Here is a 23,270-nt window from a genome sequence, read left to right as displayed (position 1 = left end):
AATTTGGGCAGATGGAAGGTCCGTGAAAACTCTGTTTCCTTAGATTATCCCAAGTAAGGATTCTATTTTGGCACAACAACCAGAGAAAGGTGGAGATTTTTGGCCAAATTGGTGGTTCCCAAACATTGTGCCAGAGGCTATCCTTGACAGTATGGTCCCTTAATATTATATGATATGCTTCCCATGAAGTGAAGGTACCTCTCATTTCATAACAACATCTGATGATGTCTTTCTTATCTGATTGGCGAATTTTCCTGTTTGAGAGTTCCGTATCCAGGCTATCTTTGATGGATTGTGTGGCTTGCCCAAGAATGAGGTTCGAGCATAACCATTGCCTATAACCTTGGTTATGAACTTCCTCCCAAAGTTGATTTACTTTGATCGTCGGTTGCTCTACCCAATCCTAAAGCTGGTGGGGCGTGAGTAGGTCCTTCAATTTTGGTCTTTGCTGCCAGGAGTCCTCCCCAAACATCTCATTATCTCCATTCCTGATTTCCCAAAAAATGTGTTGTTGGATTAGATATTTATGTTGTTTGGCAGCATTCCAAATTAGAGAGCCTGTGCCAACTTCTTTGAGCCGAATTAAATCATCCACTGGTCTATTATAAGCATACTTAGCTGTCCAGAGGATTGCTCAAGGAGTATATGGGTTCGAGATGCATCTTCACCAGATGCGCACTCCCATGACCTCGTTGCTGTGTTAAGGATCCCGTAATCCAGTGCCTCTAGAGGATTTTGGGTGACAAACTATTTCCCACTTTACCAAAGCCCATTTTCTTTTTTTCTTCGCATTCCCCCATAAAAAATCTCGTTGAAGATTTTTGATTGCTTTAAGAACCCATTTGGGTGCTACCAGGACCATGAAGAGGTAGAGTGGCATAGATTGTAGCACTACCTTGATTAGAACTAGGCGACTCACCATATTGAGAGCTCTGAAGGTCCATGAAGAGATACGGGCTTCCAGTTTTTCTAGGAGAATTTTCCAGGATGAGTGCTTTAAGGCAGAGGCTATCATTGGAGCTCCCAGGTATTTGGAGGGTAGAGATGCAATCAAGAAGCCCAGAATTCTAGCTATGGAGGCTTGAGTGATGGGAGGTGTGTGAAAGAAGAAGACTTGAGATTTTGATTTGTTAAAGCAAGCGCCAAGGCATCCAAAAAGTCAGATAAAATTGATTTCAGCTTACGGGCTTCCTGGAATGAAGGTTGACCAAATAAAATATTATCATCCACAAATTGTTGGTGGGTGAAAGCAGGGGTATTCTGGAAAGAAAGGCCACGTAATTGCTGGTTTTGAAGGGCATCTTTGATGTAACATCCAAGACCTTCCGCCATAATAACAAATAGAAAGGGTGAGAGCGGGTCCCCTTGTCGGATATCTCTGGATGGGTGGAAGGGGGTGGAGGGGGTCCCGTTGACAAGAATTGAGAAAAAGGTAGAAGTGATGAGACTCATAATCCATCTTACCCAAGGGGGGGTAAAGCCAAAGGCTAGTAGTATTTTTTGAATATATTTCCAGCTTAAAGTATCGAAAGCTTTTGGGAGTTCGATTTTTAGGACCATACCTGCCTTTTTGGTTTGCTTTAAGGAGTGAATTATTTCATGAGTGATAATTATGCCATCGTGATCTGCCTTCCTTCCACGTAACCTGATTGCTCCGGTGATATAACAAGAGGAAGCAGGGGCTTGAGACATGTGGCAATCACTTTGGAGACAACATTGCATAGTGCAATAGGTGGGAATTTGTTCGGAGTCTGGTTGTTCTCCTCCTTAGGGATGAGGGTGATGAAGGTGGCATTCAAGGATGGAAGCATCCATTTGTTAACTCTGGACTCCTCGACTACCTTCTAGACTTCCTCCTTGATTAGATCCTAGAAGTTGTGAAAGAAGTTCGAAGTGAGGCCACCTGGTCCAAGAGCTTTCCCAACTTTGAGTTGTCGCATAGCTGTCTCCACTTCCTGTAAAGAAATAGGCCTGAGGAGTATTTGATTGTGTTCCTCAGTTACGATCTTAGGAATAATCTTGATGATCTTCTCTATAGCTGGCAGCTGATTAGTCTCCGTTTCCTAATGCACCCTCTGAAAGTGGGTGAGGAGTTCCTGTTCTATATCTTCATGCTCCTCTAGATGTTTCCCTTGTCGATTTTGGAGGAGAGTAATGATGTTGTGCATTCTCCGTTGGATAGTAGTATGGTGGAAGAACTTTTTATTGCATTCGCCATCTTTAAGCCATCGGATCCTTGATTTTTGTATCCAAAGAATCTCTGCCTGTCTTGCTCTTCCTGAGATCTGCATTTGTAGTTGACGTTCTTGTTCTGCTATGGTTTCGGATCTGCCTTCAGCTATGATTCTCTGCTATAATTTTTACATTTCTTGTTCAAGAGTGTTTTGCACCTAAAAGATATTGCCGAAGGTAAAGTGATTACACTATTTTATTTTTTCCTTGATATGTTTTAGCTTTTATTGGAGCTTGTACATTTTTGTGCCTTCTGGTGGTGTGAAATTTCTCCATGTCTCTGTTATTAGGTTATGAAAATCGGGGTGATTCAGCCAAAAGGCTTCAGAGTGAAAGGGCCTGCGAGCATTGTCTCCCGGTCTTTACCACTGAAGCCTAATAGGCTAATGGTCCGAGCCAGAGAGTGGCAATATAGAGGCCAAGAGATCCCTGCCAAGATGTATTGCGTTATCAGAGATCAGGAATCTGTCTAACCAAGATGCAATTTGGTGGGCATCTGCACGCTTGTTGTTCCAAGTATAAACAACATTGTTGAATTCCACATCTATAAGCCTATTGTTATGAATGTAGTTTTTGAAGTGCATGCTTTCATAGTCTAGCTTGATCCATCCTCCTCTTTTTTCCTCCAATCTTGTAATCATGTTGAAGTCCCCTCTTGTGATCCAAAGTGGGTGGGATCTTTCTGAGTTGATCTGAGTTAGGGTGTTCAGTGTGTTTACTTTGTTTGTTGCCTCATGGGGGAAGTAGACATTAGTTAAGTTTCCATGAACATTTGTCCCTATTAAATGAAACTTGGCCTGAATAAAGTGCTTACTGGCATGTATGTTGGTAAGTGTTATAGCTCTATCATCCCAAACGATGGCTAGCCCTCCTGAGGCTCCCATGGCTTTCCACCACCACTTCTTTGCTTTCTAGCCATGCTTTGGCAAGGATCTAATCCAACGTTGTGGAATTACACTTGGTCTCCTGCAAGAAGAGAATTTTAGGCTTTTCCTGTTGTAGAATGTTCTTTATTAATCGTCCCTTCCCCGGGATGTTGAGCCCTCTGATGTTCCATGAGATGAGCTTCATGATTCACGATTGGGAAGGGGATTATAGTATTTGGTGAGCTTGGAGTATCTTCCAGATTCCACCAGCATCTCCCCTACGTGGATGGTTCTTTGAATATCGGTTTTCCGTCCTCGTTTCTTGTTGTCTTTGAAGATATTTCTTCCATCCCACTGACTACTAGTTTGGACGCCTAATGATGTTTTCTTCTGTGCTCTTGAGAGAATTACTTCTAAGTTCTCTAGCTGTCACTCAGGAATTTTGTCATAATCCTTTTTCTTACAAGCCTGTTCAAGTCCCAGTATATCTAGGTCTTCAATGTCGAACCTCTCTGGTTCCTCTTCCATGTGTCGTATTGTTTCCTCCTTTGCCTTTGTATCATCTACAATCGTGAGCTGCATCTTAGTGCTATCTACCTCCATACCTTGAGTAGTCCTTTTCTCCATGTTACTGGGAGAGGGCGTTTTGGTGTCTGCGGGTTGCTTAGAAGCGAGGGATTTCTTTGAGCTTGATGGAGTAGAATGGGCGGAAGTCTTAGGAATGGCTTCGGGTTGTTTCTGATTATATAAAATATGAACCTTCGGCTAGAGCAGGATTTCAAAGTTATTGCTTTTTGAAGGCAAGGAGGTGCTGGTGACAGGTTTTTTTACTGAGGTAGAGGGCTTTTTATGGGTCTTTTTGTGATTGGGAACTTTTGTGAACCCATCCGAGTCAGATTTGTCCATTGAAGGGGTGGTTGTGGATTTCATATTGGAGGGACAATCTCGGAATAAATGGCCCAGGGAGTGGCATTTTCGACAGCGGAATGGTACATGCTCGTAATCTATTATTTGTAAACATTCATAATCATCATGGTAGAGGCTTACCGCATCCGGGAGAGCTTTGTTGAGGTGCATGTATAAACAGATCCGCGCATAGGAGGTGTATCGCTTCAGCGTTGTCTCCTCTGCCACTTTGATGAATTCGCGTAAACCATTCCTAATGTCTCGCAAAGAGTCTTTGTCCCAATACTCTAGAGGGAGAGAATAAAGGTGCAACCACACTGCGGCCCAGCTCAGATCTTCTTTGTCTCGGTTAAAGCGCTCAATCCATCCTCTTAGGTATAGCCCTACTGCGTTGAAGAAATATGGTCCTCCATCCAATACCCTGTTTCAGTCCTCCAAACAATTGAAAATGGCAGTAAAGAAGCCCTTAGGCCCTAATTGCAGTGTTATGTGCCCTTTTGGCTTCCATTTGGTTGCGATCCAGCCGTGCAAAGCTTTCTCCGTTGGCTAAAGGCCTATGAACTTTCCTATTAAAGCATGATCCCTCATAAACTAGATCTAAGTGTTGATGCGCTGACTTGGGAGCTTGATTTTGGGTCTGTCAACTGCTACCAGCTTGCAGATGTTTGACGTCACTCGTGGTTCTTCATTTGTGTTGTTATTCGTTGATGTATTTTCATTCTCTGTTGTTGTATCTTCTGGATGGTCCATCTTGAGATTTTCGGTCTGTTGCGGGCCGTTTTCCGTATCAGCAGGGGGAGGCATCATGTCCTCCCCCTGAGGGGGTTCCATTGCGTGATAGCTATTCCTTATTGTGCTGTAGCTGCCTTATGGATGAAGGTTAATGGCAGAATGGCATACTGTGAAGGTCTGCCAGTTGTAGAGCAGAGTCAAACCCTAAGCGCTCCGCTCTCCATTTTCTTTTTTTTGACATAAATGGTTAGTTTTTATTTAAAATTCAGCAAATTAGCTGTCGAGGACTTTAACACTGAAACCCTGTATTCCTTGTTACAGCTGACAGGGAAAGAAGATTTTTCTTTTGAATAGTCCGCTGAATGAGTTACATTGTGAATGCAGATAGAGGCTTGAAAAGGAACTTGATTTGGTTTCAGAATGGTGCCTTGAAATTCCACTGCTTTTGCTTTCCATGACGTAGCTCTACTTCCTAGCTTGCAGAGAGGAGATCCAACACACTGGAGTGCCGGATCATCCTAAGAATCACTGTGTTTTCTTTTTGAAATGTCTTGCAGAGTGTTATATAGTGTTCAAGAATGCCAGGAGCAGTAAATTAGCCTTGAAGAGGCCCTCGTGAACTCCCCATCACCTACCCAGACGCAGCAGTGAGTTCCAACGATGAACAGAGATCGAAAATGCCATGGTTGCATTTTGAATTTTCCCTTGTGGATGAGTCCGTGTTTCCTAACAGCAGCTAGCTCAAAATGGTTCGGTCTCGAATTCTGGAGAATCTGAATCAGCGAAATGCTCAAAGGAACAGAGGCCCAGACAACTCCAGAATTAAGGAATGTTGCAGTCCAATTCAACATCATTTACTAATAGAGATCTCCTGCTCCTGAGAGAGCCTAGGTTGGCTGCCAAGTCCGCCTGTGAGTTTAACTTCCTCAGAACATGATAGAAGGAGATTTTGTGGAACTTGGGCAATAGTAGTTTGATTTTTTTGAGGATGGGGGCTAACTGCACCTGAGAAGGGATCTTTTGAGAGTTCATAGCCTGTATAATTAGTCTGGAGTCTCCAAAGACTGAGATGGAGAGGAGATTCCTCTTGATAGCTAGATTTAGACCTTGCCACAAAGCAAGAGCCTCTGCTCTGTTGTATGTTTCATGCCCCAAACCCCAAGTAAAGCGCAGCTCAGTTGAGCCACCTGGGCTTAAGATAACTCCCCCACCACCCGCCTTTCCTGGGTTACCTTTAGAGGCCCCATCGAAGAATAGGCAGTGATCATCCAAGGCAGATCTCCATTTGATGAATTCCCGTTTTTCCAGACGAATTTCCCAATGAGAAGGGGCTTTAGTAGGAGGAATGGATCTATTCTGATGATTTGGAACAAGCTCTTTTAACCATTGATCTTCCCCGCTGTCCAGAATCATGCCATTTCTTATGGTGGGTTTGGTTTCTAAGGCCTCCCCCAACAGAGCTTTGATCTTGGTGATAATTCTGATCGGGTTACAACTCTCCTCCACAAATATTCTGTTATTCCTCTCCAACCAAAGTTTCCAGCATGTGAATTTGGGGATCCACATCCAACCAGTCTTGAGAAGGCTTTTTTTGGAGAGACAGAACAGGGATAACATGGCCCAGTTTCTTAGCAGGTCCTCAATATTTCCTGGAAGCTCTATTTTGTCAGGTCCTAACATCAGGACACCCTTCCAAAATTCTTGAGCAAAGGGGCACAATAAGAACAGGTGGTTAGCCATTTCTTCATCTGATGCACAAAGAGGGCACCTGGAGGGACCTTCCATTCCAAACTTCCTCAGGTTATCTCCAGTGAGGATACTTTTATGCGCCAGAGTCCAGCAAAAGAAGTCAATTTTGGGGAGAGCAGGAAAAGACCAAATAAATTTCCATTGAGTTGGCTTTGGGGGGATGCTAGGGATAGCCATCATACTTTTGTAACCTTCTACTGCTGAGTAAGAGCCTAAAAGAGAACCCCACCCTCTTTTGTCCTTAGAAGAGGCCTTTAAGGGAGATTTTTCTTGGAGCAAATCCAACAATAAATTGGCTTCACCACCCAGCCAATGACGGACCTCCCCAAAATTCCAACCATCCCATATACTTTCTGCATCATTTGTCCAATTGGAGATGTCCCAAAGGGTTTCCAGATTGTTGGCCTGAAGCCAAGCTCTAATATTTTCCAGTTCTGCCATCTGATTCAAGGGCTGATCTCCAAGAATCGAATCTTCCCAAATTTTTATTTTTTTCCCATTACCTGGGATCCAATAAAGCTTATGACTAAAAAGTTTCAAAGCTGTGAGACAGAGTTTGAAAACTGGTGATCCTTTGGAAATTCTAGGAGGTTGGTCCAAGCACCTCAAACGCTGCCCATGAAAATATTTTTTCCACAGAACTCTCTTGCTCCAACTAGGATTCCGAGAAACAATGTTCCAAAGGAGCTTAGAGTCCCGAGCAAGATTCTGGGCTGCCAGATCCCGCATTTGGAGACCTCCTTCCAAGAATGGCTTCTTAATAGTGTCCCAATTAACTAAATGGAGCCTTATTTCATTATTTTTCTCTCCCTCCCACAAAAATCTTCTCAGCAGACCATCCACTTTACTAATAAAGGTATTAGGGGCTAGTAGAATGGAGTTATGATAAACTGGGAGACTTATGAGAACAGATTTCATAAGGATTACCATCCCAGCATTATTCAACCATGATGCTCCCCAAGCTTATATTCTGAGTTTTAGCTTGTCTAGCAGGGGCATCCAGTGAGCTACCTTAGGATTTGATTTGAAGATTGGGATCCCAAGATACTTAAATGACTCCCAGGTCAGGGTTCTTTCCATTTCTAATAGCCTTGCTATGTCTGTCAAATCTTTGGTCGAGAAATTCCAGCCATAGATCATGCTTTTTAGATAGTTAATCTTGCTGCCCAAAACCTCCCTATAAATGTCCAGCTCCTTCTTGAAGGTTCTAGCAGAATTTATGCTAGCTCCTCCAAGAAATAATGTATCATCAGCAAACTGGGCATGATTTATGTGTTTAACATTGTGAGCCATTCTCATGCTTGGCAGAGTTTGGATCTATTGAAAGTAGTCTAGCTGGAAGCTGAGCACCAAAGCTTGAATGGTGTAAAGAAGCGGGGACAAAGGGCAACCTTGTCTTAGCCCCCTCAAGGCCTGGAAAAATTCCGTTGAACGACCATTAACCAGAGGCGCTATCCAAGGGGAGGCAATGCAAGCTTTCACCCAAGTTATGAGAACTTTTGAGAAGCCAAATTTCTCCATCAAAGAAAACAGGAAATCATGTCTCACCCTGTCAAAGGCATTTGTCAAATCTAGCTTAATCACCATGCCTTTCTCTTTTTGATGATAGCTTGAATGAATTGCTTCTTGCACCAACACAATATTGTCAAGAATCTTCCTCCCTTTTATGAATCCTCCTTGGTTTTCAGGGATGATGACTGGTAGAATTTTCTTAATACGGTTGGCTATTATTTTTGTAATCAGCTTATAACTTGTATTACACAAAGAGATGGGCCTGAATCTACTGAAATCGGTGGTGCCTTTGTCTTTCGAAATCAAGGCAAGGAAGGTCGAGGTCTGAGATTTACGGATCATTCTCAGAAGGTATTTTTTAATTATAGGCCAGCAAGTCAGGTAGAACCTTCTAGTGAACCCATCAGGGTCCGGGGCTTTATCCGGATCCATGCAATCCAAAGCTTTTTTAATCTCTTCATACTGATCGGAGCAGTCAGCATAATATTGTCAGAATCTTGAACACAGTGAGGATAAGATCAATCGTATAGGCTTGAGAATCGATAGGAGCGTCTTCTGGGGCAAAGTAAAGATCTTTGAAGGAGTGGGCTGCTCGCTTTATGCCTTCAGAATCTTTAACCACAGTGTTTTGAGAGTGAATTTCATTTACTATTTTGAAGTGCTTGCGTGCTTCAGCTTGCTTATGGAAGTAGCTTGTATTTTTGTCTCCGGCCTGTAACTAAAGATTTTTGGACTTCTGTCTCCAGAACTCTTCTTCATCCCTACTTTCTCTATGGAGATCTTTTTGCAGCTCTACTTCTTTTTGAAGAAGGATTTGAGTTACATCGGAATTCTCCATTGTTAATTGATGGCCTGCTAAACTGTCATGCATCTCCTTTCTTTTGGCGGTGGGTGTTTTCAAACTTTTAGCCCACTCCTTGAGCTCCCTTTTAAGTCTCCTCATTTTTTCTTCCCACACAAAGAAAGGGGATCCTTGAACTTGCCAGTTCCAGGCCTCGGAGACCACCTCCTGGAATCCTTCTTGATGAATCCATAGAGAACTGAATCTAAATGGAATGGGGCCAAGATTTCCATCCAAGGAGAGCTCAAGCAAAATGGGTTTATGGTCAGAGGTGTAGTTCGGCAGAATTTTAGAGGTGGCCATTAGACCACAAGTCAAGAAGGAGGATTGGACTAGAAATCTGTCCAGACAAGCAGCAATGTGGTCGGGGCCTATCCTTTTGTTTGACCAGGTGAATTTCCTAGATGTGGGCTTGATATCCTCCAATTCCCACTCTAAAATGAGGTCTTCAACCCATTCTCTAGCTGGGTCCCTGACCAGCGAGCCCCCCTTTTTCTCTTATGCAGCTAGCGTAACATTCAGATCACTTGCAATAATAATATTTTCTAGGTTGTGCAAGAAAAGATAGGACTGGAGTGAGTCCCAACAATTTTTTTTCTCAGATGGTAAGACCGGAGCATAAAGATTGAACATACTTACTTGGTGGCCAGATTATTTATGGAGGAGCTTAGTGAGTAGCCAATGGGGGCAACATTCTTCATGAATTAGATCATATTTGGAGCTGTCCCAAAAGGAGGCAATCCCTGCAGAGGTGCCTCTGGCGCTGACTGCTCTCCCTTGGCCTTTATGCCAGAATGCTTTGCCTGCTTGGAGGAGTAGAAGGTCCTCCAATTTTGTCTCCTGGATGAGAAGGATTTCAGGCGAGTACATCCTTGCAATGTCTTTCAGAGCTTCTTCTTTCAACCTGCTGCCTAACCCTCTGCAATTCCAGGAGACGTATTTCATTATTTACTGGCTTGGAAGGTTGTGGCTCCTTTTGGAGCCTGATCATGCTTACGCCTAGATTTGGTATTCATCATTCCTTTGAGAGTTTTTTGAGAGCCTTGGAGAACATCCAGATAAGTTTGTTCCTCTCTCTATTTCTTCTTGGACTTTCGACCCCTGGCCAACTTGATAGGAGTGACTTGTGAGCTGTCTGAATCTGAGATTCCATCTTCTGAATCTCCCTCAGAATCAGAGCCCATACTGATGCGCTCCTCGTTTTCTTCTTTTTCCCCTTGTTCATCATCTGATGGAGGAAGAGTTTACTTTGCCTCTGCTCCTTTCACTTTCTTCGACGGGTCTTTTGGTTCCTCTTGGGTTCCAATGGCATTTGTCTTTACCCCAGAGGAAGAACCCTCTTTTGGAACTTCTTTGGCTTTTGGTTTAGGCTAGGGCTTCACCAATGGCCCTGAATTTTTCTTCTTAGCTGGTTTTGGGACTGCCTTGCCCTTTTTGATTTCTTTGCATCCTTCTTCATCCACTTTGTCCCCGGTTGGATATTTTGGGCAATTTCGTTGGAAGTGTCCATGTTCGTGACAGGTTCTACATTTGAAAGGCAGTTGCTCGTAATCCAATTTTTGATAGTGATGCCATTCTCCGACTGTAAGTTTTACCACTTCGGGTACTTTAGCTTCCAGATCGACTTTCACACAGATTCTTGCGCAGGTATATTGGCCCTTGTTATCTGCTTTGTTAATGAAATGGCCTAGGCCATTTCCAATCTTCTGCAAGGTGTGATAGCTCCAGCAATGGATTGGAAGATTGGGAAGCCAGACCTAGACTGGGACCTCTTTAGGGGTATCGATTGAGGGATCGAAGTTAGGGGTCCACTTATTAAGATATAGACCCTGATTTCCCATAAAATACGGACCGTTTCTGAAAACCAAATCTCGATCTTCTTTGGAGGTGAACTCGAAAATGAAATACCCTCTTCCGATAGCATAGCAGATGACATTGTTTTCTAGCTGGGGCCTCCAGTTGCATTAGATCCAGTCATCTGTTGTTTTTGTAGAGGGCCAGTGTCCCATAAATTTTCCTACCAACCCTCTGTCAGCCAGGGCTAGGGCGATTTTTATCGGTTGGTCTTTTGGCAGGGCGACCTCAGGAATTTCCTCTAGTTTTTTGATGAATTGCGGGACTTCTAGAATCAAACGTTTCTTCCCTTTTTGTGAGATCAATCTTATGAATGCTTCTTCTGAAGAGATTGGCGGGGTGGGAGAAGGCTCCCCACCCCCAAGTGCACTCATGGCGGCAGCTACGCTCCTCTGCGATTGCAAAACCCAGACGCATGGCAGCAGCACTGGTTGGACGAGGGAGGCAGAGCCCGATTGCGGGGATGCCGGGAAGGATTGAGAGCCAAACAACAGGGGCTGCCAGGCAGGGGGCTTGCGGAGGGCTGCAGGGGCCGAGGAAGCGGGGGCACGGGAGCTCCAGTTCAGAACGCGCACGCAGATCACCCTGAAACTCAGCGCTGCCCTCCATTTTCATTCAAAGTGAAATATCGTATTAAACATAGGTTTGATATAAAGTGGTCATTGTATTAAATATAAAGTTTTATCTTAAAATATTTTTGTCTCAAAATGTTTTTTCTTAAATATAAAGTTTTGTCTTGAAATAATTTTGTCTTAAATTGTTTTTGTCTTAAAATAATTTTGTCTTAAACTATTTTTGTCTTAAATATAAAGTTTTGTCTTTAAATTTTTGTCCCAAACTGCTTTTGTCTTAAATATAAAGTTTTGTCTCAAAATATTTTCGTCTTAAATTATTTTTGTCTTAAATATAAAGTTTTGTCTTAAAATATGTTTGTCTCAAACTACTTTTGTCTTAAAATATTTTTGTCTTAAATATAAAGTTTTGTCTTAAAATATTTTTGTCTCAACCTATTTTTGTCTTAAAGTTTATATTTAAGACAAATCAATTGATATTAATTTTTAATGTAAAATAACTAAAATAAAAAATGATGTTTTGAGACAAAATATTTCTTTTGTCTTAAAACAATGTCTCAAAAGTGCCCTTGGTGTAGTAGTGTTAAACCAACCATCTCTTCTTGATCACTCATTCCTTTGGTACTTTTCTTCTTTGTCTTGTGACTTTCCTCTGAACTCTTTCTCATAATATTCATATTTATCTATTCCTCTGCTAAATTCTCCTCGTCTATTAGTGATATGTAACTAGCCCTTATTTTCTCCATAACACGTCTGCTACTTGTCACCCATACCAAGTCATTTTATCTTCTCTAGGTTCTCCATGGTAGAACTTCTCCTTAAGCACTCTTGTTCCTCTGCTTTTAAAGCTATTGGTTGTTGCATCTTCAACCACTCACTCTTAGTTGTTTTATTGTTGGTTTCTATCCCCATTTTTCATCTAAGAGACTTTCCTACTCCATTTCCTTTTGACATAGCTTACTTTCTATGGCTGTTTCTACCAATTCATTCCCGCAAGCACAATTATTTTAATGACCAAACTAGCATAAACATCACTTTCAATTTTTCTATAATATCTATAACAAGATCTCATCTCCCACTACTTGCTAGACCAATTCCTCTCTAACCAATGTGCTGTTATTTCTCAAGGGCATATCAACTTTCATTCCCCTGGAATCACCTCACTAACTTCTATAAGGTTCCTTTTCTCTTCAACCTCTTTTCATTCTCAAGCTATCATGTAATTTTTCAATACTTCTTCCATGGTCCAATATGCTTCTTCCACTGAAGCCTCTTTAAGCGAGCTTCTTTCTCCTTACACATCCTTAACTTCTTGATAGATTGCATCAACTATTCCTACAAACTCTTTTTTTTCGTGATAGAATTATAAATCTGCCTATCCCTGCATCCATCATTTCTTAATTTCTTGCTGCATAATCTTACCTCAAAATACATCAAAATATCCTCCACTATGAACTATCAAATTAAAGATATTTTTCTTGATTTGATACCACTTGATGACGACATGCTGGGTTACCCGAGTTGTCTCCCAATGCCCTAGGATACTCCAACACACAACCACAAATTTGCTTTCCTTAATTCTGGAAATTTAGAAATTAATTCTAAATGTGCAGTCAAAATCAGAACATGGAGATTTCCTTCACAATTTCCAAGAGAGGGTTTCCTCACACCTTCTAACACTTTTCTCACCTCAAATAACTCACATGGGCTTCAACCTATCAATGGCACAACCAACAGGCCAAAACAAGCTCTCAAAACCTTATACACAACCCTAAAATTGATTTGTTGTAGGCCTTGGAAAATATTTTCGTAATTCTTTTGTAGGCGTTGGAAAATATTTTCGTAGCACCGCAAAAATTGTCTTATGGGATTCCAGGGAAGCTGAAATGACTTTCTCCTCTGCAAGGCCAATTCTCCATGGTATTGACTTTCTCCTTAGCTCAACCATCAAACTATTATTCCCTTCTTCATTGAGATTGCAATGCTAACATATTTACCCCTTGAAACCATCCAGAAAAGGGATTTTGAAAAAAATCACACAACAGGGAGATCGGGTTTCCTATGACAGCATTCTATTGCTGTAATTAATACACCTTGACATTCCAGAAACACAGGGAACACACCCCCACAGGTTTTGAACCAAAATACAAGAGGGTCAGTAACATCCACACTACCAATTGAAACAATCAAAGAGGCCTTATGTAGGGTACCCTACTCTTATTCTAAAAGCACTCAACTTACATATAGTCGCATAAAAACCACTCCATCATGGGTTTGGAAGCAACTACAATGAGATCCCAAGGTGCACGACTAAAGAACACAACAGTTAAGTCATCAAATCTTAACATCAACTAGTTCATCAGACTAGAGGGTCTCACAACTGTACACCAACATCACATGGTTCCTACAATGCATATGTGGCATTACCATATACCAAAGGTTATTAAACACATCCCTAGACTTGCAATCCCGCATTCTAAATACTTTAGCAACCACTACGACAACCATGTGGAGCTATAACTTCATAGACACCGATAAATACATATTCAACACCAAAATACAATTAAACCAAGGCATATTGATTGATATAAAATCACACAACCATGACATCTCTCAACACCTCCAAATTTGACATGAAGGCATACAACCATGATACATTTCTCAGCATGTTTTAGATTCTTAACAAGTGTAGATAAGCAACTTCATTAATAATAGGCAGACAAAGGAAAATACATACGCACACAGGCACATAAACACATTTTCTCATTAATCAAATTCTATATACACTCAGCTAGTCAGATTTTACAATGTGGGCATGTGCAGCCCAAGCCTCTCATCCTTTGCCTATCCTCCTAGTGTTGGAGCTTCTCCTCTCTACCTCTGTTGCACTTCTGCCTACTCTCTTCTCAAACACTCATGTCTTTATAAAGAACACTAACATAGGTAACCAAGAGTCACAAGTGAGGTTTGTTTCCGCTTCTCGCAAAATATGGGAAGCTGAAATTATATTTACGTTATGAAATAATTCCTCCCACTTATTCTACAAAACAAATCTGTTATCCTAATGCAAATATCTACAAAACATTTAAAATATCTCCTAGCATCATCATGTGACCATCCCATCACATTGACAAGCCTCGGTCTAGTCTTCCTCAAACTTTATGATCCATCTATGCACACGAGTCACATTCATACTAAGTTTTCCATGCCAATAGGTTTTTAGCTAAATCTACTTAAAAAATTATTCAACTCGTTAGCTCGTAAAATTGGTTAATAATTAATAAATGCATGAGTACTCAACTATTTTAGGTAATGACTATAACTTCTGAGTGGAGGACTTCATTATGTGATTTTTGTAGTTGTTCTTTTAATTGTTTCGATGATAAAGTTTCTTAGAGTTGTGGAGAGTGTGGAGGATGGAGCACTCCAAGTCCCAAGTTTGACAGCCTTTTACTAGCCCCAAGGCTAGCCCCTTGATGCAAGAAAATTCATTTTTGAGAGGCATTTATCAACGAGATTTGATACTTGTATTACAAGATTTAATCATATAGAAATCTTTCCTTGAATTCATTCCCACTTTGCTTATACATAGATTTCTCCTATTTGTCTCACAAAACAAATACACATGCACAAAACTTTTTCTTCTCACTTAATTCCAAATTACACAAAGATGCTTGAATTCTTCATTCATCCATACACAGAGACAATCACCAACATAAATATGCTTTCAAAAAAAATCATTTCACAAAATTGTGTACATATAAATATTAAAAAACACTCATTCCTCTCTCTTGACATGATTGTACATGCATTTGACCATTAGTTCTCATTGCTCGTAGGCTTATAATAAGTAGAATTAAGAAATGCAATAACTTCTCTAAATCCTAAAAAACTCCATAAATTACTCCATAAATCAGATTTTCCTAAATCCTAAAATCATTCCGTAAATCATCCATAAATCACCCCATAAATAATATTTTTCTAAATTCTAAAATCACTCAATCTATTCCTAGAATCTCTCATACTTTTCAAAGTAGATTTAGTTTTTCCTTGTGAATAAAATCTTTCCTATTCACAATTTTTCTAAAACTCAGACTCATTAATTCTAAAACTTATAAAATATACTAACTTAAAAAATACAATTTATTTAGATAAAAAAATATAAAACTTTCAAAAAATACCAAGAACTTATTTTTAAGCTTTTTCACATCAAAGATTGAATGGATGGGAAGCTCTAATGCTGCTAAATAGCCCCCCAGAAAATACGCATTGCAAAATTGACAGCTTAAGGAATTGGAATTAGGTAACACTCGCTGCTAATTATATATAATGACATGGTGAAATTAGTGATTTTTTCAGATTTATTGACTTAACCCAATATATGGCGGTATTTAGGTCTAACTTCCATAAGCGTCTTTTCTGGAATACATGGCCTTGTCATTGGGTTCATTCTCAGGTACAGCACCCAAAGTTCAGACTGTTGTAAGAGCCAATGAACGATTTGGTATCATAAGTATGGCATCATAAATAAAGAAATAGATTAAATCCCCTCGTAAACAAGTTGACATTGTCAGTGTGTTAATTTGATACTCGATTAATCAAATATATGCTAGTCAACCTATTGATGATTCCCAATTTTTATTTTTTTGAAAATTAAACAGCTATTTACATCTCTCTTTATTTATTTTTACCTATGTGGGAGTGCGACGCTCTGCACAATGGAATTAGCTCCATCTAATGAAAGAGAAACGTAAAATGAAATTAGATCTACACAATGAAGAAAAAACCCTTAAACCCTTAATGTGCAACACCTACACAATGAGATTTGATACTTGTTGAGCAAATACGTATAAATAATTCAAAATCGAACTCTTAAAAAGCCAAAAGACATTCTCATCACGATCTTAGAAAGCCAAAGGACATTAAACTCGAAAACTGTCATTGCAATTATTGAACACAAAGTTAAACAAAATGAAGGAGAAGTTAACAAGTGAGAAAGATGGAAGAAAGACACAACACACGGGAGGGTACTTACGAGATGAGTTACAATTCCACAATCACTACCAATATTAAATGCGTGAGAGATCAAGGTGCATACCTCGACACATGCAATTGACATAGTTTAGATGAAATAATGTATACCCATAGCATACCTCGACACATTTCAACAACACCATCAAAATGGGCATATATAATTACCATGATTGTGATTTATAGAGCCCAAATAAGGGAGTGCAAAGTGATGCGTAGTGGCCAAATAAAACACAACGACGATGGTAAGCAAATTGTTAAATGCTCACATAGAAAGAAGGTGCACTAATGAAATGTTTTTGGATTATTATCCTAAAGAGAGTGAAGGGGATAGTTCTATACACCAAAACACACCAGGTAAGGAAATATATGAGCATATTCAAAGGTTATATATTTCTATTTCTCCATTCACTTGTAATGGCAAAACCTCAAGTGAATAATTGAGCAACTATTTGCAATTTAAGTATGAAACCGAATTACGTATGAAGTAACCTGGCAAGACGCAATGGTATTACATTAAGAACGATTTGCTTATTTTCTTATATTTTCCTATCTTGCTCATGAAAGCAAGACAAAATATTAAAAGTTAAAGTGAATCTCTCTTAAAACAAATATTTGATTAAGGGCCACAACGAAAAAGGATCATACTTTGTATCGAAACAAAAAATTGCTATTTCTCGGAAATAGAACACATTATCCAGTTTTATATAGTTTTCCACACACATACATAACTTATAAGCATATTGGAGTAGAGTTTTGTTAGACTTGCGCTAGAGCTCGAGTATCGGAACGCGCTTGGCCTGTGATGTGTCCAAGCAACCGAACACCGCTAGGATTCCACACATCTTGACTAACTGAAAACATAGGGAAATATCTTAACTGTAATTTTGTAGTTATAATGTCTGGAATAGTTTGTGGTTATTACGGTTTCTTGAGTTATTTAAAAGGAAAAATATATATGAACATACTAGCTGCAAGACGCAGACAACAAACTAAGCTAGTGTAATCAAAAGGACTCAATACAAAAGTAGTTAAAAATACTTGTTGCCACTGTTAGGGCATTAAGATACCAGTGATTGTTGAATATTCTCATTTGAGTCTGACTTCCTTGCCCAACATGAATGTAGTATGCATACCATCTTAGCATCTATGAGGAGTCTTGGTTTTCATAAGGTGTTATAAGGAGGTGAGGTGTTGATAGCTAGGAGGAACCTCTTTCTCTCTTGTTCTTATAAATTATGAATTTGGTACTCTGAGCTAGTTGGGAATTTTGTACTCAAAGCTAGCAGCTTTATGTACTGGAGGGCAGGGCTTCGTTTGAGTGAAAGGATTTCTATCCTTGGGTCACCAGAATATCAGAAAAAGAAAAAGCAATCGACTGAGTTGAACTGTTGAACAAATTCCCCTCCATTATAATACATGGCAGCTCTTTGAAGCGGTCTTGGCTCACTGGAAACTTTAATGTCAAGTAGTCATAGAACAGTAAAAAGGGAAAAGAAATAAAGTCATCTTCTATTGGGTTTCATCTATTATTCTTTGCTTTAAAAAATTACTCGTTTGTCTCCCATTACAGCAGGGCCGAGAGAAGAATCAGGAATAAGTTTAACAGTAGAAACGGTGAGTTGCAAGGTTAAAAGAAGGCGCAGTAACAGGTACGAAGAATAGAATTCTCTTTAAAATTTAAAGCCACAGTTAGATTCTCGACCTGGCTGAAACTAATTACCTGACATGACATCGAAGTTTCTTAATTTGTGCCACATTGAAAGTCCTTCTACAAAGCTTTCTTAATTTATGCCACAGCAGAAAGTCCTACAAAGTTTTCTTTATGGGAAGCTTTCATTGGGAAGCTTTCGCTTTATGGGAAGCTTCCATTGTGTGAGGAAGTTTATTTTATAATGAAAGTTTTGTACAATAAAACATAATAATAATATTAATTACAGATTTGTTATTTCGAATTGGTAGCCACATTAATTTTGAGATTATTGGGTATTATTGGGCAGAACAGTAGTATAATAATGTTAATGTTAGAGCACACATTGACTCAATAATACTTTTTAATGAATTGTCAAGTATTAACAAATTCCAAAATAAAACACCTTCCATTTTGAGATTGTGTCTATCACAGAACCAAAAATTATAAAAAAGATTTCCAAAAAATAGAATTTTTTTCAGGAAAATTAGAAATTTATTTTTGAATTTATGGGAAAATAGAAATATTAAGCATTTTCATAAAACTTTGATTAAAATTGTTAGCAAAATAATGTAAAGTTAATGCACTTTTGGCGAGGCAGGGACTAATAATATAGTTTATATATCAGTCCTAGTAAGGCCAATCAATTGGTGATCAAAGTAATGTGAAATCTAAACACTGAGAGATCCAACAACTCACATGTGTTGGTTGCTAATTCCTCTGAGATAGTGTGTGTCTATATATATATATATATATATTATTTGATTAGTTTTTGAATATTAAATAATAAAAAAGGCTTTAAAATTTGAATTTAAGTTATTTGATTTGTATAATTTTAGTGTCTCAAAAATATATTTTAAATAACAAAAAATCACAGTTTTGTTTGAAATTGTATAAAAGACCATTTCATTTATAATTTAAGCCAGGCTCAAAAAACATGAATTTTTCATCTTAAATTAGATTAATGAAATTTCAAAATTGAAAATAAAATTATTTGTTTGAATTTTGATAATATTAATTATTTTTACATTTATATACTAATTACTATATTCTAGAAAAGTCTTCCGGATTAATCACATTGTAAGGATTGGGTCGAATGTTTCGAACCAACTAATGTGGTTCATCCTCAGGATAAGGTGAGAAATCAATCGATCTGAGAAAACAAATAGCATGGATGCATCATTGTTCAATGTTAGTCATTTAAAAATAGCCGTTGCTGAAATGAAATTTAGTTAGAAACTAACTGTTATAGATTTCATTTCACCAACAGCTATTTTTAAACGACTAACATTGAACAATGATGCATCCATGCTATTTATTCTCTCAAATCTATTGATTCCTCACCTTGTTCTCAGGATAAACCACATTAGTTGGTTCGAAATGTTGACCCAATCCTTAAAATATGATTAATCTGGAATACTATTTTCTAAATTATAGATCACAAAAGTCTTAGATCTAACATTACTATATTCTAAAAGAAAAAATAAACATTAATAATTCTTATCCACCCATCATAATTATTAAATATTTCATAAGTATTTCATAATAATATAGTTATGTTAACCCAAAAATTGATTTGCACGGACAATATTATGAAGTATAATTTAAATTAAGAAATTCATATCCATTGGAAAAAACCAATAAAAAAATATAATTATATTAAATCATATGAAATATTATTGACCAGTGAACATCAAAGAAATAAAGAGGCAAATGTTTATGCGTCCATCTTAGATTGCAGTACAGAATAAGACCCATAGCCTTATCATTTTCTTCACACTATAGTAAATCTTTAAATACCTTTAAATTTGAATTATCAATAATGTAAATTACTTGTATATTTATATAATTGGTACACTGTTAATAGTTATTTTAAAATTTAAAATTTAAACTGTATATTCCAATTTATATAATGTCAATTATTTTGTAAAATATATATTTTTAATTTTTAATAAAAAATTATAATTAATAAAACATTAGAATATTTAGAATTAATACTATATTAAATTAGATTGTTATAGCTTTCAATAATAAATACATAATATAGAATAATTCAAGAGTGTCTTTGTCTTAATAATCCAATCCTCGAGACATGGAATGGGCTTATTCAGATTGCACATTCAATGAAGCAGGTGCCCGGCCACAAAGTCAATGTCATGGCCGACATAACGTTAAATTTGGGAAATTTATTATTATAAATTGTCTTCCGGTTGCTCCAATTCCATGTCCTGACGCGTGGTACACTGACATTAAATTAAAAGAAATGTGATTATACACAGCAGCTTAACCTATTATACCAATTAGTTATTGTGATACCTCATTCCAATTAGTTATTGTATACGCTTAAGTTTATCTATTCATAACCTAAATCCACCTTAAATACTGTCCTGTTTCTTTGCTCATTTTTGTGGATCTTTTCCCGTTGCTTCATCGATCTGTCTCACAGCCATCCTCATTTTGGGCCATTTTTTCGCATTGCTTCTGTCGATCTATCTCACAGTCGAAACGGCCCCTCATCATACTTTTCCCATTTTCTAAGGTAAAATATGGTGAAGCAAAATTCTGGGCTGCAATACAACGTTTTCATAAATCACAGGGGAACCGACGTCAAGAACAGCCTTGCCAGCATCATTTATAATCAACTCAAAACTAAAGATCCCAATCTGCGCGTCTTCCTCGATAAAAACGAGATTCCCTACGGAGTCGATTTCGAATTAGCAATTGAAACAGCGATTCAAAGTTCGTCTGTTCACATCGCGATATTTTCGGAGCGGTATGCAGAATCGAAATGGTGCTTACATGAATTGGATCTCATTATCAAATCTAAACGGAAGCTTATTCCTATCTTCTGTGACATTGATCCTGCGGCTCTCCGTCGCATCGAGAAAGGATGTTATCAGAAGGCCTTTGAAAAACACAGAGGGAGAGAACCCGTGGAAAAGACGAAAAGATGGGAGGATGCCCTGGCAAGAGCCTCATATCTTCAAGGCCTCCCATTCAAAATGAAGGAAAGGTAAATGCAATACTCATCTCTCGCTTGATCTATCAATTTCCGTTCTATTTTTTCCTAACCAAAATGAGTCCGTTTGCGTTTTCAGTGACTATTGGGAGTTTGGGGAGAAAATAGTGGGCATTGTATTGATGAATTTGAAAGAGGGATCGTTAGTTGACGCCGAATGCCCAGTCGCCCTCGGGCAGGGAGTGGAGGATTTCCCTGTCAGTGCAAGTGAATTGAACGATTTAAAAGCTTGTCAGGATCTCATCGCACAGGAATTTGTACTCTCACATGGGTCGGATGACGATAGGCCGGATCTAAGCGAGTTGTTTGAGGCCGATAGGGCGTCTGTAAGCGAGTTGTTTGATGTGGATGACGATGGGCCGGCTATAAGCAAGCTGTTTAAGGCGGATGAGGATGAGGCAGCTATAAACGAGTTGCTTGAGGTGGATGACGATGGGCCGTCTTGTAGCGAGCTGTTTGAGGTGGATAGGGATGGGCCGGGCTCTAAGCGATGATGTTTTCGGAACGCCGTCACATTGCGTTGTGTAGTAGTCAAATATGCAGGAAACGCTTGATCAAGAACGTTTAGTTTCTCACGGTCTGAAATTTGCTACTCAAGGCTGTGGATCTATTTGGATACTTTTGATGTTTGCAAAAAGGGATGTAAGTGAAGGACAAGTCTTGAGATGGCAGTGTTATAACCACTTGTTTTGTTTGGTAAAGAGTCGTCCACTGGTTAGTGGAGTTGTTCCAGTATCATGGTTGAGGACGAGTCTTGAGCATGCTGTGATGGCAGTGTTATAACCACTTGTTTACTTTGGTAAAAATAACCATTCATTATTTAAAATATTTTATAATATTTAAATTATTTTTATCATAAATATTATTAAATAACATATTCAAAGTTAATAAATATGGTTAGTTAACTGTTTAAAATCGAATTAAATAATTGTATTTATAAACAAATACAATGAGATAAAACTATTAATAATTAAGTAGAAAATGATTCAAACCATACATTTTTATTTTAATATATTCAAAATAATTAGACACTAAAATAATTAGACACTTAAAAATTAATACAGATTCATTTTATTATTATATGATTATTTTAAAAATAAAAACCACTTATTTATATCAATTAAGTATTTATTCTTTATTAGAAAATTTGGTTTAAGCATCTGAAAATGAAATGAATTTTGACAAATAAGTTAAATTATAGGAAAAGAATTATATAATTTTACTTCATATCAATAATAAATTAGTAAAAAAATAATAAAAATAAATTAAATGGTTATCAATTGAATATATTCAATATAAGAACAATTACCCTTTAATATATATATATATATATATATATATATATATATATATATATAGATATATATATATATATATATATATATATATACACACTCTACAAAAATGTAAAACTTTCTAGACCACTTTCTCAACCAAAAATATTATCATTATAATAGGACATTATTATTAGGATTGGATTCTTCACTGCCACAATGTCAAATTACAATTAACAAAATACTTTAATTTATCAATGAGTAAAACCTAAATTCTGGATTCTAATTTAGCTATATTTAAACTAAGATACTAGCTACTATGTAACACTTATTTAATCTCTTAAAAGAACTCATTAAAACAAAATTAATATCAATGCATTCATCAATATTTTATTATAATATCACAATTTATGATGAATTATCGTATAAAATATAATGTATGTATAATTATCTATATATTTTATTTCTTTTAATAATTAAGTGATTAGAAATTAAAGATAATTGTTCATAATGTAATAATGGCAATGCAATGGAACAAGTATAATATGTTTTTTAAAGGTATTCAAAATACTTTTACAACTAATGCAAAAAGATGTAATCTAAAAAATCAAACTAAATTTTTTATAACTTAAGTTTGGTGGGGTTGTGAAATATATATATATATATATATATATATATATATATATATATATATATATATATATATATATTAAACACATAATAATAGTAATTTATAGTTACCCTAAAGTATTTTGGAAACCTGTGGCCAAAAGACATATAGTAGTGGATTCATCATGCATTTAAATAGGCTACATAACATGAGAATGTCTGTAGGTTTTAACCTTGTACAATTAATTGATGCAAACATATTCTTAATAATAAAAAAAATATATAATGGAAAACACACACATTAACACATAGATTTTATGTTGGAAACCTATACTCAGAAAGCTAGCAAGATTTTTTCAATATAATAGTTTGTATAGTATTAC

General features: G+C 37.6%; 1 protein-coding gene across 1 annotated transcript; it reads left to right on the top strand.

Annotated features, from left to right (window-relative positions):
* Nucleotides 1-20,293: 20,293 nt before the first annotated feature.
* LOC149202480 (disease resistance protein L6-like) lies at nt 20,294-21,498 on the top strand. The gene is made up of 2 exons (XM_089401601.1): nt 20,294-20,998; nt 21,084-21,498. The coding sequence occupies exons 1-2, from the start codon at nt 20,532-20,534 to the stop codon at nt 21,496-21,498; spliced, it is 882 nt and encodes a 293-aa protein (XP_089257727.1). The 5' UTR covers nt 20,294-20,531.
* Nucleotides 21,499-23,270: the final 1,772 nt, after the last annotated feature.

The sequence above is a fragment of the Pinus tabuliformis genome, chromosome 2_1, assembly GCF_031772625.1.
Source record: "Pinus tabuliformis cultivar Carrire ecotype Pingquan chromosome 2_1, CPIR1, whole genome shotgun sequence".
Taxonomy (NCBI): domain Eukaryota; kingdom Viridiplantae; phylum Streptophyta; class Pinopsida; order Pinales; family Pinaceae; genus Pinus; species Pinus tabuliformis.
The sequence above is the reverse complement of the archived record's forward strand: the minus strand, read 5'-3'. Positions and strand labels throughout refer to the sequence as shown.

Bases quoted from the DNA above. Each gene is read 5' to 3' on its own strand.
- LOC149202480 (XM_089401601.1), top strand. From the start codon at position 20,532: ATGGTGAAGCAAAATTCTGGGCTGCAATACAACGTTTTCATAAATCAC. The intron at 20,999-21,083 runs GTAAATGCAATA...TTGCGTTTTCAG, and splicing joins CCATTCAAAATGAAGGAAAG to TGACTATTGGGAGTTTGGGG.